This window comes from Bubalus kerabau, chromosome 4 (assembly GCF_029407905.1).
Source record: "Bubalus kerabau isolate K-KA32 ecotype Philippines breed swamp buffalo chromosome 4, PCC_UOA_SB_1v2, whole genome shotgun sequence".
In the NCBI taxonomy this organism is placed as follows: Eukaryota; Metazoa; Chordata; class Mammalia; order Artiodactyla; family Bovidae; genus Bubalus; species Bubalus kerabau.
In genome coordinates, this window is record NC_073627.1 from 169975684 (window position 1) to 169995542 (window position 19859).

A 19859-nucleotide genomic window follows, 5' to 3' on the forward strand; every position below is an offset into this window, starting at 1 on the left:
GAGGCTGAACAGATAGGCAGGGTCCATCAGGCCTTCTTTTATCATATTAGAGAGATTTGAATTTTTTTATGTGATGAAGAGCCACTTTTGAGTAGGACAGGTGATCTAAAAAGAGATTAGTGAAAGTGTTAGTCACTCAGTCGTGTCCGACTCCTTGTGACCCCATGGACGATAGCCCACCAGGGTCCTCTGTCTATGAAATTCTCTAGGCAAGAGTACTGGAGTGGGTAGCCATTCCCTTCTCCAGGGGATCTTCCCGACCCAGAGATCAAACCCAGGTCTCCTGCGTTGCAGGCGGACTCTTAACCGTCTGAGTCACCATGGTAGCCCGAGAGGACAGTAAGACACAGGCAGAGAGAACAGATAGGAGGTTACCATCATTCCAAGAAGATGAATGTCTGAAAGGGAGGCTGGGGTAGGCTGAGACTAGTGAGAATCAAAGGAGGGAGGAAATCAAGGCATATCAAGTTGGTACAATCTGTAGGAATTAATTATGGGATGGATGCAGGTGGGGGAGTGAGAACTGGGGAGGAATCATGTTCAGATACATCCAGAGTTCTGAGATGAGTGCAGGAGAGATGATGAGCTGACTCAGAAGATCAGGAAAACTATACTTCAGGGAATACAATGATGGTTACAAAAGGCATCTGGTATTGTCCTTCTGCTACTGTCTTAAAAGGGATTCTAGAGGGATTTTCTTTCCCTTGTTCCTCCAGCCCTACACTTGCATTACTGGCCTAAGGGGATACTCACCAGCTGGCCGTGTCTATCATTACAGCCAAGTCTGAGAATTCCTGATTATACTTAGAGCCAGCGGAGCTGCTGACACAAACAGTCATTAGCAGACGACCCTTTTGGAACAAACTATGCTTTAAAATGTAAACGGTGGAGGCATTTTCCTTGCGTTGTCCAGAAAGAACTTTCTGCTGCCTGAGCCTGGATTAATCATGAGAGAGTTCGTCAACATTCCACTGGTACATATTCTTACTTTGGTTGCCTTCAGCGGGACTGAGAAACTTCCAAAAGGTTGGTTTCAGCACTCTTGTCTCCTGTTGCCTTGTGACAGTTCTAAACTGCATGCGTGTGTTCCGATCATGACTGGTTCATGAGGGCAGGCTTGGGTTTTACTTGGTGAAGTGGGGGTGTAGTATATGGAGAGATAGAAAGCTATATAAATAAGCGGTTGATGGATGGTCTCCATTCTACTGCTATCCGTCCCCTGCTTAAGCTCTACAATAAAAAGTTTAGCCGCTCAGTGCATACAGAGTCCTCACTCGTAAGGGAAACATTAACAGGTAGACTGCAAGTTATTGAGGTCAGTTTGTTTATGTTTATGTCAAACTTCAGGGTGGTCTAAAGGGATGATGAAAACCTTTTTACATCAGGTTTGCCAGGAATGTATCAATCCCACTCCCAGACATCCAGAGTGTTTGCTTCTGAACAAAAATCACTTCCATTTTCAGTTTCAGCTTCGCAAAACTCTTAATCAATATTTGAGTTCCGCCCAAATAAAAATTAGAGAAAGACGCACACAAATTGCCTATAAAAGTCTGAAGAACAACGGGTTCTCCATAGGAGGCTGGAGTCATGATTTGGTTTGGCAAGAGACTGGGAAAGGTTTTTTTTTTTCAGAGGCTTTGGAATGTACCGGAAATAACACCACCTCAGGGGAAAGGAAAGCAACTTAAGAAACTGACAAACACCTGTTGCAGTAGCAAGAATGTCCACAGTTTCTGGCCAGCGTATTATGAAAATGAGACTAGTGTATTTCAAATCAGGAAGAAAGACAGGAAAATAGGTGATTTGCAAAGTGACTGAGAGCTTCACTGAAGTCTTTTTACAAAGACATGAGAAAGCAAATGGAATAACATTAAAAAGATTTCTGATTAAATGGACTGTTGTTTAGTAGCTCAGGCATGTCCAACTCTTTTGTGAACCAGTCAGGCTCCTCTGTCCATGGGCTTCTCCAGGCAAGAATACTGGAGTGGGTTGCCATTTCCTTCTCCAGGGAATCTTCCCAACGCAGGGACTGAACCCCCGTCTCTTGCATTGGTAGGCAGATTCTTTACCATTGAGCCACCAGGGAATTAAACACATTACACTAGAGTAAAAGAGTTCTGTTAATTTATGACACATTCAAATGAATTATTTTCCCTTCATATTACTTTACCAAAGAACTGAATGGGTTTGTATTGTGTAGATAAGCGAAGGTAGTCATATTGTATGTTAGATGGAAAATGTAGTGTAGATTTTGTGGTTCACTAGAATTTCTGGTACCACAAGGTCAAAATTCACATACTAAGAAGATAGAGCTTTTTTCACCAACAGTCTGATTTCATAGATTTATGTTGTTTCATTGCTTTCTTTTTCTATTTTATCTGCACAAAAGGGTATTGTTCAATGCATTTAAACTTTTGTCAACTAATACTTTAAGGTACCTCCAGATAAAAGAGAATCTATATCTTTTCAAATAGCTAATAATAGCCAGAAAGACTTAACATTGGCTTCAGATTATTTTAATACTTCCTGATCATACAACGGATGTCCGGAAGGGCAGCACCTGGATGTTTGGACTTATGGATTGTTGTAAATTTATTTGTGCTATTCTAAACCATAAAGTTACATAAAAATGACATGGTTAGATGCTAAAATGTACTGGCATTCAGTCTTACAAGGAACACGACAATTGATTTTCTAATTCAAATTAGAATCCCATGCATGAGAAAAACCAAACCCAGCCTCCTAATTTCTATCTATAAAGAGATGATCTGTAGTTTCCAAACTTTATAGGTAAAGCGCACTGTTTCTATTTTGAAAACGTCACAAAATATAGTGGCATAAACATAACAAAGCCAAAATCCTGAGCCCCAAATAAAATAGCCAGACTGTTACCCTAACTTTGTTTGTTTATAATTTATTTACTGCTTTAATGAGAATGTAAACTCAAAAAATTAAAGCAATATTTTTGCCTATCCTACTCAAACAGAGTATTTAAGTATTATTGAAAAAACTAAATTAATATGGGTTTAACATCAGCCTTAGCCAAAACACCAGGCCTGGAAGAGCCAACATTTATTAACTACACTTACCAGCTCTGAGAATAAACACTATCATGAAAATACAATCCTTAACATTTTACATGTTGAAGCGCATGGAATATGTTGGTACAAAAAACACATTAATATGTGATTATTTCAGTACTATCAACAGTAATGAAATTATGCTACACAAAATATCTCTAGTTGTTTTCTCTATTCTTGGCAGAAGGCAATAATGGGAAGAGGTTTTTTAGGTGGTACTCCTTTTTACTAAGTCCCTTATTGTGAATGAATCAAGACATCTGCACCATAATATATCATAAAGTAAACGGACACAGTTAAAATAGTGCAAGAGTATTCCGTGGATTCTTATCTGATCATCAGCATATGATTTCTTCAATAAAATTAATAACCAACTTTGTAGAAGAGCTTATTATTATTATAGTTTTAGTTTAATTGAGATTCCTAATGTTCAAAGACAAAGGGAACGTTCACTGTCTTTCTGAATCATTTCATCTGGTGATACTTTCAATCATGAGCTCAGTATCAAACCACAAGGCAGAGGATTTTATAAACAGTCATGTATGAAAATAGCCAACATTTCATTGAACACTCGTGTTAACCACATTTTTCAAAAATATTTAACACTTTATCAGGGAGTACTAAGTGTAGAGTGGGATTTTCTGTAGGAGTATGGGAGTTCATGAAACAGCTTTGAATCTGTTCTATGCACAAAGAACTCCTGTCTAAACTCCACTCTTAAAATTATCCCATTACTATCATACCTAGAGGTTCTTGAGTCTTAAGTGATTTATCTTTAGATATATGTTAGTAAGAATTTCTTCTAAATCATATGTATACAGGGATAGGATTCACAGATTTGACATATGACTAAGTCAGAACGGACATAGCTGTCACTGAAATCCGGGACACCGAGTACTGGATGAATGTTTTATATTGACATACACTGAAAGACTAACTCATCCCATGTTTGGGGAAACAACGGTTGCTTTAAATATTATTGACTTTAAAGAACAGACAAAGTGCAGAAATGGCAAGATTTTTACCACAAATCCAGTGGTGAAGTAGGCAATTTCTCGGTGAAATAGGACATGACGTTATTGGGGGAAAGTGGTAAGTGAGGGATGAGTAGAGGACCTAAAGGAAGTGATCCCATTCAGAGAGATGAGAGAAGTGGACCAGAGAATGTAGAAGGACCACATGTCCATGCTGGGGTTGGGGACTGCACCCCCATAAGTGGTCCTGATCTTCACCCTTGTATTACTTTATTCAACAATAACTTTGTGAACATAGGAGCAGTGAGGACAGCTGGTTGGATTAGTTCAAGACTGGTACTTTCCAGGGTCAGTGCAGCTGAAGGACTAGAGGGTAAGGGAGCTGAGAGGATATGTCAACAAAGCATGCAGTCTAAGCCAAAAAATGAAGAAAGTGAAAGGAGGATACTTCAGGCCTTGAAAACAATGTTAAGATCAACTTCCTTTTTCTAGTCCCCAATGCCTCTTTGTGTGTCTTTCAGGAAAAGAGGCCTTCACTGTGAGCCTCAGTTTTCTCCTAAGATGAAGCACCTACCAGTGTTCAGCTTACAATGTTATACACTATGCTGAGGACTGTCAGCCACTGGGGAAATGACCCCTCCTGGGGAACAGGCACATTTCAGATGAGTCCCTATGAAATCATACCTTAATACCGAAGGGATGCCCCTAGGAAAGGTCATTTCAGAAATTCTAACAGACCGACCCAGAATTCCTACCTTCCTGTCCTCACTGTCATTTCTGAAGGCAAAGACCAAGAGTATGTTCTGTGACAAAGAATTAATGATATGCCATTAATAAGTGACTCAACATAGCACAGTAACTACTGAGATTATCAATGAACCATATATAAGTTCCAGAGACTTCATAATAAAAAAATAACATATTTGATTACATCACCAGAAGTATGTGTCTTTTCTAAGATATGACAAATGATGAGCAATACTGAATATCCTCTTTCTGTGGGGGATTTGAAAATTTTCTAATACCCATGTGTTTTCTCATACTGAAAAAACAATACTGTATTCATGATGCTAGAAAAGCATGAATATGTTCCAAGTCTGAGCCCTAATTTTACTAGATCAGAAAGGAGCAAATACACCTGACTGTTTACTCAGTTATTTGGTTATGTCAATCCACAAATGGTCAGTCTGAAGTTGGTATGGCAACGACTGTGCATTACAGTCCATAAAAGGATAACATTACAACTCATCCAGAGCCAGTATTCAAGTTCAGCTACTCTTTGGGTACAGAAGAGCACTGGGTTTATTTTTTTGTATTTGTTGTTCATGTGGTCCTTGAAAAGAGGGGAGAAATAGTGTCCCAGTTTAAATAGGCCCTGGCTGAGATGAAAACTGGCCAGTAGAAAGAAAGCAGAGACAGTCTGCTGATTCTATAAATATCATTAAATACAACTATGTGATTGTGTCAGTAAAAATTTAAAAGCAATTTGTTTGGATAATTTTGGAGTGTGGGCAAGGTGGGCTTAACCAACAATATTTTGCTTATAGAAATTGATATTAATGTCAGTCTTATTTTTTCCCTTGTCTGTGAGTAACTAGTACTGCACTGAAGACATGGTATAGCTTAGAGTTAAAAGATAAGAATTTTAAATCAACCTTACCCATGAAATTCAGTTCTATCACTTCCTGCTCTTATTTTGTTTAGATAAGTTACTGAACCTTGCATAGCCTTCATTCCTCAATTGCAAATGAGAATAATAATAGTTTCTGCCTTTATGCATATTGTGATAAATAAATAAGATCATGAAGGCAAAGTGTGACTTGTGGCTGATGGTAGGTTCTTAATCCATTTTAGATGTTAACCTTATTAAAAACAGAATCAAACCTCACATAAAACCATCATGCCACTGAACACTAAGGGAAGCTGTTCTCAGTGACCACTCATATATTTCTCTGTGTTTAAGTTTGTCAAGACATTCCAAGATTTATTTCGATTTTAACTGACCTCAACAGAGTTTCTACCACCTCCCTGGAAAGATAATATCAATAGTATATCTGCTTCCTCTGTCACTTCTGGATCTGCATATTGAATGAGAAGAAATTAATCAATCAAGTTTGTGGGTTTTAGTAAAAATAAGACATGGCATTAAGAATGATAACTGAAAACAAGATATGCAAAAGTCTAAGAGAGAAAGTCACCCATACTTTCAGGACTATTAACATATTAATACCCTAAAAAATAGATATAATTGTTTATGCAATTCTGCTGCCTACCAGGAACTGTTATATAAACAGGATGCTATTTATACAGACATTGTAAATGGTAAGATTTGAAGATATTGATAATGTAGAATATGCTCCTGGGTTAGTGCCTCTCTGAGGAAAAAAAAAGGCCCTGATACGTTGCATTTGTTGACTGCTGTGCAAATGCTTCAATCACAGCCAACTTCAAGGTACCAACGAAGACTGAGTTGGGAGATGTACAGTAGCACAGCTGTGTATGTAATTTCTACAGATATTAGATGTAAATAGCCCCAATAACATGGATAATACAAAAATGTAGTAAAATAATCAGGAAGTGATAAATGTTGAGTATTACTTCTTTGTTTTTAACATAGTTATTTTAAACATAAACTTATATAATTTAGTTTTAAATAATGGCTCTATTCAATTGCCTTGTTAAATTTCTGAAAAATTAACACTTGACACCTGCAAGCCAGTATAAGCCAGTTCCAGCAGACCACAGAAGACAAAGCTGTGAGCCTCTTTTTCCACTTCTGTACAGTTAGGAGTACAATTATTCTGTTTTGTGCAGTGAAATTCATCTATATACCTTTCTATTTTGAGATTTTTTGGGGGGATGCTTAGTTGCTCAGTTATGTCTGACTCTTTGCCACCCTTTGGACTGTAGCCCATCAGGTTTCTCTGTCCATGGGATTTTTCAGGCAAGAGTACTGGAGTGGGTTAGCATTTCCTCCTCCAGGGGATCTTCCTGATGCAGGGATCAAACCTGCCTCTCTTGTGTCTCCTCCATTGTAGGTGGATTCTCTACCTGCTGAGCCACAGAAACCAGGAGAATAACTCAATAGTTCAGGTTTCTGTCTCTAAATTATGGAATAAAATAACATAGACTACTCCTTATTAGCCAAGAACAATGTTAAATGCATTATGTACATTTATTTACTGTACATAATCATCATGTCAAGCTTTAGTCAGTTCAGTCGCTCAGTCATGTCCGACTCTTTGCCACCCCATGGACTGTAGCACACCAGGCTTCCCTGTCCATCACCAACTCCTAGAGCTTGCTCAAATTCATGTCTATTGAGTCAGTGATGCCATCCAACCATCTCATCCTCTGTCAATCCCTTCTCCTCCAACCTCCAATCTTTCCCAGCATCAGGGTCTTTTCAAATGAGTCAGTTCTTCGCATCAGGTGGCCAAAGTATTGGAGTTTCAGCTTCAGCATCAGTCCTTCCAATGAATAGTCAGGGTTGATTTCCTTAAGGATTAACTGGTTTGATCTTCTTGCAGTCCAAGGGACTCTCAAGAGTTTTCTCCAACACCACACTTCAAAAGCATCAGTTCTTCAGTGCTCAGCTTTCTATATAGTCCAACTCTCACATCCATACATGACCACTGGAAAAACCATAGCCTTGACTAGATGGACCTTTGTTGGCAAAGTAATGTCTCTGCTTTTTAACATGCTGTCTAGGTTTGTCATAGCTTTTCTTCCAAGTAGCAAGCATCTTTTAATTTCACAGCTGCAGTCACCATCTGCAGTGATTTTGGAGCCAAAGAAAATAAAGTCTGTCACTGTTTCCATTGTTTCCCCACCTATTTGCCATGAAGTGATGGGGCTGGATGCCATGATCTTAGTTTTCTGTATGATGAGTTTTAAGCCAACTTTTTGACTCTCCTCTTTCACTTTCATCAAGAGTGTCGCTTAATCTTGATGTCAAGCTTAAACAATGGTTTTATAGTTATCTCTGTCTACAGCTAAAGAGGCCAAGGCAACTAGTTAAGTGTCTCAGTGGAGATGGGAAGTGATGGAGCAGGGATTTGGATTCAATCCGTGGGCTAGAGCTTCTCACTGTCTAATTCCTCAGTTTTGTTGTTATTTAGTCACTAAGTCATGTCTGACTCTTTTGCAACCCCATAGACGGTAATTTGCCAGGCTATTCTGTCTGTGGGATTTCCCAGGCAAGAATACTGGAGTGGGTTGCCATTTCCTTCTCCAGGGGATCTTCCTCACCTAGGGATCAAACCCACATCTCCTGTACTGGCAGGCGGGTTCTTTACCACTGAGCCACCAGGGACGCAACTCCTCAGTAGTCTGTCTTTCTTTTTAAACAATGAAAGCATTCAATATTATCCATTATCCTTCAGGCCCATCATCACCTACAACCTTATTATCATATGATGTTTTTAATCACTATGTATGTGATTATGCAATTGATCACTTATTTTGTTCATCAGTTGTTTAGAAAAATCTACCTTTTTTTTAAGAGGTTGACTTTCGAAAACTTTTATCCATTACAAATTTGCTTCCATTGCATTGGAAAATTAACATTTCTGTGGCATTCTGATTATGTCCTATCATTTTTATTATGAAGATAATACATATTCATGTCTGTGTTCAGTCATGTTCAACTCTTTGTGACCCCAAGGACTTTAGCCTGCCAGGCTCCTCTGTTCATGGAATTTCCCAGGTAAGAGAATATCCAGTACTGGAGTGGGTTGCCATTTCCTTCTCCAGGGGATCTTCCTGACCCAGGGATTTGAGCCTGCATCTCCTGCACTGGCAGTTAGGTTTTTATTATTGAGCCACCAGGGAAGCCCAATAATATATACTCATTTTATATATTTTAATATTATATAATATGTCTTATAATATTTTGCTGTAAGATATAGCAAGACAATCATAAAAAATTATACATAATGCTCACAACTAGGAGATAAATGATAATAATATCTTGGAATTCATCAATTTTTCCATTCTCTCCTATGTGTGTATGTGTGTATAATTTTCTTTAAAATTTTTGGAGCCTATTGCTGCTAAGTCACTTCAGTCATGTCTGACTCTGTGCGACCCCATAGATGTCAGCCCACCAGGCTCCCCCATCCCTGGGATTCTCCAGGCAAGAACACTGGAGTGGGTTGCCATCTCCTTCTCCAATGCATGAAAGTGAAAAGTGAAAGTGAAGTCGCTCAGTTGTGTCTGACTCTTAGCGACACCATGGACTGCAGCCTACCAGGCTCCTCCATCCATGGGATCTCCCAGGCAAGAGTACTGGAGTGGGTTGCCATTGCCTTCTCCATCTGAGCCTATTACTTCATTATAATATCTCCTGGTAATACTAATTTAAGTTTGAGTTGTTTGAGTCTATATTTATTAAATTACTTACTTACTTATTTAATTTGGCTGTGTTGGGTCTTAGCTGCGGCACTTGGGACGTTTCCTTGCAGCCCATGGACTCTCTAGCTGTGGTGTTGCAGGCTCAGTGCAACTGTGGTGTGCATGGGCTTCAGTTGCCCAGCAGCATGTGGGATCTTAGTTCCTGGACCAGGGATTGATCCTGCATCCCCTGCATTGCAAGGCGGATTCTTTAACCACTGGACTACCAGAAGTCCTGAGTCTATATTTTTAAATAATTAAATGTCATGATTGTTATCTTGTTGATGGATTGTTTCTTTTATCATTAAGAAGTCTTTCTTCACTCTTCAAATGCTTACTTATCACTTTATATTGAAGTTCATCTTATATTAGTACTATTACTCTATTGCTTTATCACTTTGAGTAGTTTTTACTTCGTATATATTTTCCATTCTCTTTATTTGCAGCATTTGTTTTAAAATAATTAGATATGTCTTTTGTGTTTTTTTAATCATGTATCTGTCTTTCTCCAGATCAGTTCATACCATGGGTGTTTACTGTGATTTCGGATGTATTTGGGCATGTTTATTACAAATTAATTTGTATCTTCTGTTAACCATACATGTTCTTGGCTCATTTATCCTTTTCTGCTTCTTTATTTTTTTTTTTAATTGATACAGTTTTAGTTCCTTTTGTTCTCCTGCTGCTTTGGAAATTTTGATTTTTAATCTATTATTTTGGTGGTAAGAATTAGGGAAATTTTAACAGTATGCCTCTAACTTTATATTATCTCCCCATGTTTGTAGTTATTCAGTATTTGTCATCTTCCTGCTTATAGAAAAGAACTTAGAGTGTTTTAATAATCTGCTGAACTACTTCCCTATATTTTCATCTTATAATTGTATATCTAGAATTCTAGTTCTGCTTTTTTTAAACATAAAAATTATTGAGCTTTAAAAATATATATTCCACAATATCTAAAATTGCAGTTATATTTTACCACCATCTATGCTTACTATGTGGAGAAGGAAATGGCAACCCACTCCAGTGTTCTTGCCTGGAGAATCCCAGGGACGGGGGAGCCTGGTGGGCTGCCGTCTATGGGGTTGCAGAGTCGGACAGGACTGAGGTGACTTAGCCCCAGCAGCAGCAGCATGCTTAGTATAGTGGCTCAGTTGTAAATAATCCTCCTGCCAATCCAGGAGACGCAGGTTCGATCCCTGGGTCAGGAAGACCCCTGAAGAAGGAAATGGCAACCTGCTCCAGTATTCTTGCCTGGAAAATCCCATGGACAGAGGAGCATGGCAGATTACAGATAACAGGGTCGCAAAAGAGTCAGACATAACTTAATAATTGAACAACAACAAATGCTTACTATAGTTTCTTGTCCCTGGCCCCTTTCTTTTGGGTACAAGTTATTTCTTACAGAGATTATATACTTTGGGTAACTGTTTCAGAGAAGGTCTCAGTGGTAAACATTTGTCTGCATGTTTATTTTGTCTTCATTTTAAAAATGATTATCTAAGCTGGCTATAGAATTCCAGGCTAGCAGTTATTATTTTTTTTCTCAACCTTTTAAAACTATTACTCCAATGCCTTTTGGTATCAGTTGTTGCCAAATAATACCAAGTGAGCCTAATTGGCATTCTTCTTAAAGTAATTGATCTTTTCTTTCTAGTAAGGTTCAATATTTTATCTTTAATTTTCTACAGTTTTAATATAGTGTATCTAAGAATGAATTAATTTTTCTTTACCTGGCTTGATGCTTGGTGGAAACTTTCAACCTGAAGATTCTGCTTTATTTTTCAAGTTTGAAAAATAATCAGCAATTTACCCTTTTACATATTACTTCTATGCTATTTCTTTTATTTTATTTCTGGACTTCTATTAGAAGTTTATTAATTTTTGTCTATCTTTATGTCTCTTAACTATTAATACTTTTCATTCTTTATTTCTTTGTACTGCATTCTGTATATTTTAATGGTTATTTTAGTGCAAAGTTGGAGGAGATACAAAATATAAAAGATGTCATCTCACCTAAAAATTCTGCCCTCTTCTTTCAGCTATTCTCTTCTCAATCTTAAAGAAAATTTATGCCCTTTATAAAGGTCTCAGAAATAGAGTTTGGTTTATTTAAACAATACATTAGTCACTGTGCTAGCCCTCCGGAGAGAGAGAGGTCTGAGACATGGTTCCTGACCCAAAGGTCAAGGTGTTTATAACTTAGCATGGGACAGAAACATAAACAAATCATTCTAAGAGCATATGTGTGGCAAGCACTATAAGAGTGACATAAATAGGATGACCCAAGGGTAAAGAAAAGGGTATATGGTTCTGTCTAGCAAGTCAGGGAGATTGGGAGCAGATGATACTTGAACTGGACCTCGTGAAAAAATTTACACTCATAGAAGAGATATGGGTTAAAAGGACCCTCAGCCTCTGAGTTTACTGAAAAGATAAGTTTCATTTAGAAACAGAATGCATTTTTTTCCCCTACAATGATGTACCACCTCACACGAGTCAGAACGGCCATTGTCAAAAAAATCAAACAATAAATGCTGGAGAGGATGTGGAGAAAAGGGAACCCTCTTGCACTGTTGGTGAGAATGTAAATTGATCCAGCCACTATGGATGCATTTTCTATGGCCGGTGCGCCAGTTTGCTCTTATTTCATGGAGTTTTCACCCTCTGCGTGTTTGCTAAGTCACTTCAGTCATGTCTGACTCTTTGTGACCCTCTGGACTGTAGCCTGCCAGGCTCCTCTGTTCATGGGATTCTCCAGGCATGGACACTGGAGTGGGTTGCCATGCCCTCCTTCAGGGGATCTTCCTGCCCCAGGGACCAACCTGCGTCTCTATTGTCTCCCGCATGGGCAGGCAGGTTCTTTACCACTAGGCCGCCTGAGCATCAGTGTACAAATATCTATTTGAGTGCATGTGTGCTAAGTCATTTAAGTCGTATCCAACTCTGTGCGACCTAAAAGGACTGTAGTCTGCCAGGTTCCTCTGTCCATGGTTTTCTCCAGGCAAGACTACTAGAGTGGGTTGCTGTTTCCTCCTCCAGAGGGTCTTCCCAACCCGGGGATTGGACCCCCATCATTTACATCTCCTACATTCTTTACCACTAGTGCCACCTGGGAAGCCCCATCTATTTGAGTTACTGCTTTCAATTATTTTGGACATACATATACCCAGAAGTGAAATTTCTGGATGATATATTAATTCCATGAACAGAGGAGCCTGGTGGGCTACAGTCCATGGGGTCACAAAGAGTCAAACACAACTGAGTGACTAACACACATATTAATTCTCTGCTTCATTATCTGAGGAACCACCATCCTGCTTTACACAAGGGGCTGTGCCAATTTACTTTCCCACCAACCGTGCACACAGGTTCTAATTTTTCCACATCCTTGCCAACATTTATTATGTATTTTTTGATTTATAACCATTCTACAGTATGTAAAGTAGTATCTTAGAGTGGTTTTGATTTGCATTTCCTTAAAGGCTAATAATGTTCAGTACCTTTTATGTGCTTGCTGTCCATCTGTACATATTGTTTGGAAACAGGTTGATTCAGCTTCTTTGCTCATTTTTTTTTGTTTGGGTTATTTTGGATTATTTGCCTTTATATTATTGAGTCTTTTCCTAATCTATTTGTTTGTAGCTATGTGGATCCTCTATAAATCCAATGAAGCTTTAGCTTCAAAGCCTCTCATTTGCAGGAGCCCCCTTTGAAGACCTCCAAAGGTCTCTAGTAAAGTGTTCATATTATATTTTATTGAATAAAATACAATATGAATAATATACATCAACATGTTTTATTGAAATTTGGAAAATACTATTTTTAAACAGGAATTGTTAAGATGGCTTCCTCTTTTCACACTAACTTCCCATCAGTGACACTTTCCTTCCAGTTGATTGATGTCAGGGAGGCAATAGATATTTTGTATCCATAATTTTATATATTTTTTCCTTAAAAGGATATCTAAATTATATTAACTTTGGGCTTCACAAAACCAGGCTCTGCCTCCACTCACATATAATAAATTCTAAGCCCAACTCTCCTGAGAGCCTCCTCTTTTGATTCTCAAATGTTTAGTTTGAAAGAAGCAACAAAATCCTCTGTATAAAATCCTTCCTCCCTTTTGGCAAATTTTTGCTCTGGGGCAACATCATTCTTATTCAGGTCCGTTGTGGCCTCTGCTTCCAGTGAAAGTGAGATTCGCTCAGTCGTGTCTGACTCTTTGTGATCCCGTGGACTATCTAGACCGTGGAATTCTCCAGGTTAGAATACTGGAGTGGGTAGCTGTTCTCTTCTCCAGGGGATCTTCCCAACCCAGGGATTGAACCCAGGTCTCCCACATTGCAGGCGGGTTCTTTACCAGCTGAGCCATAAGGAAGCCTGACTGCTTACAGAAGGGTTAGGACAGTATTGCGAGAATGCTCGCCTTTCACGTCTCCTCTCCTTTCAGCCCCTGTCATCACCACTCCTCTTGAAACAGTGGATGCCTTAGTTGAAGAAGTTGCTACTTTCATGTGTGCGGTGGAATCCTACCCCCAGCCTGAAATTTCCTGGACCAGAAATAAAATTCTCATTAAGTAAGTATTCTGCCTTTTTTCACCAAGAATGACCAAGGCTGCCTTGGGATTTATCTTTGTCGTAAAAGCAATCACAGCTCTTGGCAGTACTAAAGTTCACCTTCTAGAATATTTAAAATGTAACTCCCACATTTCATAAATGTAAGATCTGAACTTCAGTGAGGTTAAGGGAGTTGTCCAATGGAAAGTGATTTAACTGATATGGCAGAGTCAGGGCTGTTTCCTAGTTCCAGGTTAGGTCCTAGAGGAAATTTCACAGTAATTAGAAAACACCATGGTATACTAATTCTGGGGGTACATGTTCCAGGACATTCTGGGGAGTTAATAGGGATCAGCCTCATTTCCTGAACTTTCAATATCCCAATCAAGTCAGGCATGTTGTCTAGGAATCTGACCTCTAGGTAACCATTACTTTTTCTTTTGAAAGTCAGAAAGGACTCCTGATGTATATAGTGAGGTAACCTCTCAAACAGTAAAATTTCTACTTGGCATATAAAGGTTATGCTATCCTTTCCTCATTACAATAGCTATCTCACCAAAAATACTCCAAAATATCCATAACAAAGGGAACCACGAGCTTTCTAGAAGGCCACATACCTTGAGTTAGGGCTAGACTGTTTAACTGCTCCATAGGCTGGGGTCCATGAACTTGGATGGGGAAAAATTATGTGTTTGTTTTCACTAAACTCTAACTGAAATTTTGTATTTCCTCCTATTATATATGCTGTAATGTGGGAAATTACCCTGGGCTATGGAAGCCTTCAAGTACTCTATCAGGCAAGCTATCTCAGAAATCCTGGAATAGGAAGGCTTATAAACCAAATTAAGCTGCTTGAAATACAGTTTATTAAATCAATTTAAAATACCCAATAAAATAAAAAGACAACCTACAGAATGGGAGAAAATATTTGCAAATTATATAACCAATAAGGAGTTAATATCCAAAATACATAAACTGCTTCTACAACTCAATATCCAAAAATAAAAACAAAAAACCCACTCAAAAAATGGGCAAAAGAGCTGACTAGACATCCTTCACAAAGACATACAGACAGCCAACAGGCACAAAAAGAGATGCTCAACATCACTAGTTATTAGAGAAAGAACAATATATCACCTCATACCAGTTGGGTCGACTATCATCAAAAAGTCTACAAATAACAAATGTTGGAGAGGATATGGAGAAAATGAAACGCTTACACACTATTGATGAGAATGCAAGTTGGTGTGGCCTCTCTGGAAAACAGTATGGAGGCATCTCAAAAAGCTAATAATATACGTATTGTATGATCTCGTAATTCTACTCCAGGGTATATATCCAAAAAAAAAAATGAAAACACTAATTTGAAAAAGTACATGCACCCCAAATTCATAGCAGTACTATTTCCAATAGCCAAGATATGGAAGAAACCCAAGTGTCCATAACAGATGAATAGGTAAAGAAGATGTGGTATATATTTACAATGGAATCTTACTCAGCCATAAAAAAGGATGAAATTCTGTCATTTGCACCAGGGTGTATGGGTTTAAGAGAATATTATGCTTAATGAAATAAGTCAGAGAACCGCAAAGACTATGCTACCACCCACAGATGGAACCTAAAAAGTAATACAAATGAATGTATGTGCAAAACAGAAAGAGACTCACATAGAAAACAAACTAATGGTTACCAAAGGGGAGAGGGAAGGGGAAGGGGAGTGCAAGTTAGGGGTGTGGGATTAAGAGATACGTGTGTGTGTGTGTGTGTGCATGTGTGTATACTGTTGCTTCAGTCAGGTCCAGCTCTTTGCAACTCCACGGACTGCAGCCCACCGGCCTCCTCTGTCCATGAGATTCTCCAAGCAAGATTACTGCATTGGTTTGCCATTTTCTTCTCTAGGGGATCTTCCTGACCCAGGGATCCAACCTGCACCTCTTTCAGCTCCTGCATTGGCAGGCAGCTTCTTCACACTAGCCCCACTTGGGACTGCTATGTAGAAAATAAATGAGCAACAGGATATACCGCATAGCACAGGGAACTATAGCCATTATCTTGTAATAACTTTTAATGGAGTATAATCTGTAAACATACTGAATCACTAGGCTATGTACACCTGAAACTAATATAATGTTGTAAATCAACTATACTTCAATAAGAAAGAGGAAAATAATTTATATTTTGAAAATTATAAATACTTATGTCCCTCAAATCTACAAGCAATTTATATACTTTAAGCAGCAATGATACAACTGATTATAAATCTTGAAAGTTTCTATTTCACAGAGTGGCTGGACTCTTAGTTCACAAGCACATCTGCAAAATATTTCAATATTCACATTTTCTATGCAAACTTAAACATAGCAAAAAACAAAAGCAAAGCAAAATTTACATGAGAGTCAGTATCTTGGCTATCCCGTTATTTAATGTGATTTAATGAACTACCCAGTGATTATATCATCCTTAGTCACATAGACCAAAAATTACTATATCTCTTTTTCCTCTTTAAGATCAGTGTGTGATGGGGGCCATCCATCAAATTCGAAACCAAGAATCCATTTCCTCTACATTTTTTGTTTTCAGGTTGTATTATTTTTTTTCCATTTCTACTGTAACAAATTACCATAAAATTAGTGGTTTGATACAACACAAATTTATTATCTCACAGTTCTGGAGTTTAGAAGTCTGAAATCGGTCTCTTTGGGCTAAAATCAAGGTGTTGACAGGGCTGCATTCTTTCTGGAGGCACTAGAGGAAAATCTGACTTCTTGCCTGCATTTCTTGGCCCTTTGCTCCATTTTGAAAGCCAGCAGCTGCATAACTCCAGTCTCATCACATCTCATTCTCTGATCCCCCTGCTTCCCTCTCCCATCTTTTAAGGACCCTCAGTATTAGGTGGCACGAGTGCTTAAGACTCTGCCTGCCAGTGCAGGAGACCTAAGAGATGTGGGTTTGATCTCTGCGTCAGGAAGATTCCCCTGGAAGAGGGCATGGCCACCCAGTCCAGTTTTCTTGCCTGGAGAATCCCACGGACAGAGAAGCCTGGCAGGCTGCAGTCCTGGTTGATAGGTTGCAAAGACTCAGACATGACTGAAGTGATGTAGCATGCAAGTATGCATGATTACATAGGGCCCATCTGGATAATTCATGATACTCATTTTAAGATTCTTGACATCTGCAAAATCCCTTTTGCTGTGTAAGGTTAACATATTCACAGGTTCTGGGGATTAAGACATGGATCTTTGAGGGGGGGTTACTCTGCTTAATATATACTTGTTGCATAAAGCATTTTTATTTGGTCATAAAACTCACTTTTAGGTTGACATTTCCCCTCATATTTCTTTCCATTGTCCTAATTCCCTTCTTAATGATCAGGTTGCATGCCATTTAGTGAGATAATATATGTAAAACATAATTTTTACAGTTTGAGCCTCTTTTGCTCCCTATGTATCCCACAGAACTAGAATTGTGCCTGGCACTTGTTAGGCACTCAGCAAACATTTGATTAATAAATGAACAAATACTTAGTCAACTGTTAGTTAATTCAATATATATATATATTTAACCCTTCCCTTTTTTTCTATTTTTTAAATTGAAGTGTAGTTGATTTGGGACTTACCAGGTGGCACAGTGGTAAAGAATCTTCCTGCCAATGCAGGAGACACAGGAGATGCAGGTTCAATCCTTGGGTCAGGAAGATCCCCCAGAGCAGGAAATGGCAACCTGCTCCAGAATTCTTGCCTGGAAAATTCCATGGAGAGAGAAGCCTGGTGGGCTACTGTCCAGGGGCTCACAAAGAGTTGGACGTGACTGAGCGACTGAGCACAGCACACACATAGCTGATTTACAATGTCGTGTTAGTTTTAGGTGTATAGCAAAGTGATTCAGTGTGTGTGTGCGTGTGTGTGTTTGTGTATTTGTATACTCTTTTTCAGATTCTGTTCCATGATAGGTTATTATAATATATTGAATATATTTCCTTGAGCTATTCAACAGGTCCCTGTTGTTTATCAATTTTATATATAGTAGTGTGTATCTGTTAGTCCCTTTCTGCAAGTCACATGTATGTGCGTGTTTGTGTGTTCATTATCTAGCTGCTATTCCCAGTAAATATGGGAGAGGACTCATATCTTGGGTAATGATATACTTTCCTAAATAAAGTAAATTTTATGTTGGGTGGGTCCTATCAATAGACATCACCTTTCGAAATTATTTTTGAAGGACTCAGCACTGCTTTGATTACTGCAGTCTAGGAAAGATTAGAAAATGTTAGCTTTCTACTCCCAAATAAGCTTATTCTTTTATTCAGAACTTACTCAAGTTTCCTCTTCCCTTTAATCTGCTTCATCCACTGGTAAATCATCTGCTGGATCATATAATCATAGTAAAAAAAAAAATCACCGATGGGGCCCTAACCTGCCATAATTGTCTGTGACCCACAGGCTCTTTGATACCCGGTACAGCATTCGGGAGAATGGTCAGCTCCTCACCATCCTGAGCGTGGAAGACAGTGACGATGGCATTTACTGCTGCATTGCCAACAATGGTGTGGGAGGAGCTGCCGAGAGCTGTGGAGCTCTACAAGTGAAGATGAGTGAGTGGGAAAGAGAACCATCCATTGATTTCTAAGCTGACTTGGTACACTTTGAAGCAGAGAGTAAACAGAGCCTCTTGCATATCTGGAGGCTGGGCAGCCAGACAAATTCAAGTTAAATTACAGCCTTGAGACAGTTCCACACCTTTTATTCCTGCCATCACCCACCACCCTACAGGCAAGCCTCATCGTTTTTGGCCTTCTCCCATTTTCTAGCCTTTTTTATGACTCTTTATTTGCACCACCATGAAATCTTTCACCAGGAACTCCTCTTTAAAATCTTTACCCTGTACCTTTAATTTAAAGCTGTTTCATTACAACCAGACACCCCTTTAATCTCTAACTTCTTTACAGACACTTATTCTACCCTTTTGCCTTATTTCAAACTTTATTTTCTTGAGTGACTTTTTAAACTTGAATGACTTTTCTGTTTAAAGGGAGGCTGTTTATTTCTTACCCACTTCAAGTCAACAAGAGTAGCAGGTACTGAGGGTTCATTGCTGCTTTTAAGCCATTATATTTTGTATTCCTGTGCATAACCTTTCCTTTCATGAAGGTTTATACCATTTTGACCAATCTCTCTAACTCTATTCATCATCTACTCACTTTGAGGTCCTCTCCCATATTTCTCAAAGATTTTGATTCCAGGTTTACTATCTTTCTATCCACTCCTACTCCTTCCATTATCCTAAGGGATTTTAACAGCCATGAAACAGAACCACTATTCACTTCATCCTATAGTCCCTTGACCTTCACAAGTCCTGTGATGTTAACCTTAACTCTTTTTCAGTCTATCCAATCTATGATCTTGGTACCCCAAGAAATAGACTGTATTTCAAATATTAAACCCCATTAGGTCACATCCTGAACATGGACATTTCTATTTCCAGCTCTGTCTGATGAGGGAAATGGTTTCTCACACTCAGGACTTGCCTCCAAACAGAAGGGACAAACTTTATCAGTCTCTTTCTCAGCTAAGAACAGAGTCCAGCTCCCTCGTGCCCTTCTTCCCACTCCAAACCATCACCATCATGACCATGCTTCTGCTCTTAAGTCCTCTCTGCTCTCTGTTTCATTGACCCCCCAATGGACACTTCATTCAGTTCTCTCTTCACTTCGCTCTCCTACCTGGTGTGACATCATCATGCGGACCTTACTAGCATCCTCAAATCTCATGAACCCTTGTGCCCCAACACCTGCTGCTTGTCAACTCTCAACCTTATAATGACATAACCTTTATTTTCTCCTCCCTGACATCAC

The 19859-nt window shown here is 38.8% G+C and overlaps 1 protein-coding gene across 1 annotated transcript in view; it reads left to right on the plus strand.

Moving 5' to 3' along the window:
* The first annotated feature begins 814 nt into the window (after positions 1-814).
* The window catches only part of MUSK (muscle associated receptor tyrosine kinase), a 97247-nt gene continuing 78202 nt past the window's right edge, over positions 815-19859 (plus strand). Inside the window, exons 1-3 of the mRNA XM_055579308.1 lie at positions 815-1026; positions 13902-14028; positions 18448-18599. Coding sequence (XP_055435283.1) covers positions 948-1026; positions 13902-14028; positions 18448-18599 — 358 coding nt within the window. The 5' untranslated portion in view covers positions 815-947. The remainder of the gene's footprint in view (positions 1027-13901; positions 14029-18447; positions 18600-19859) is intronic.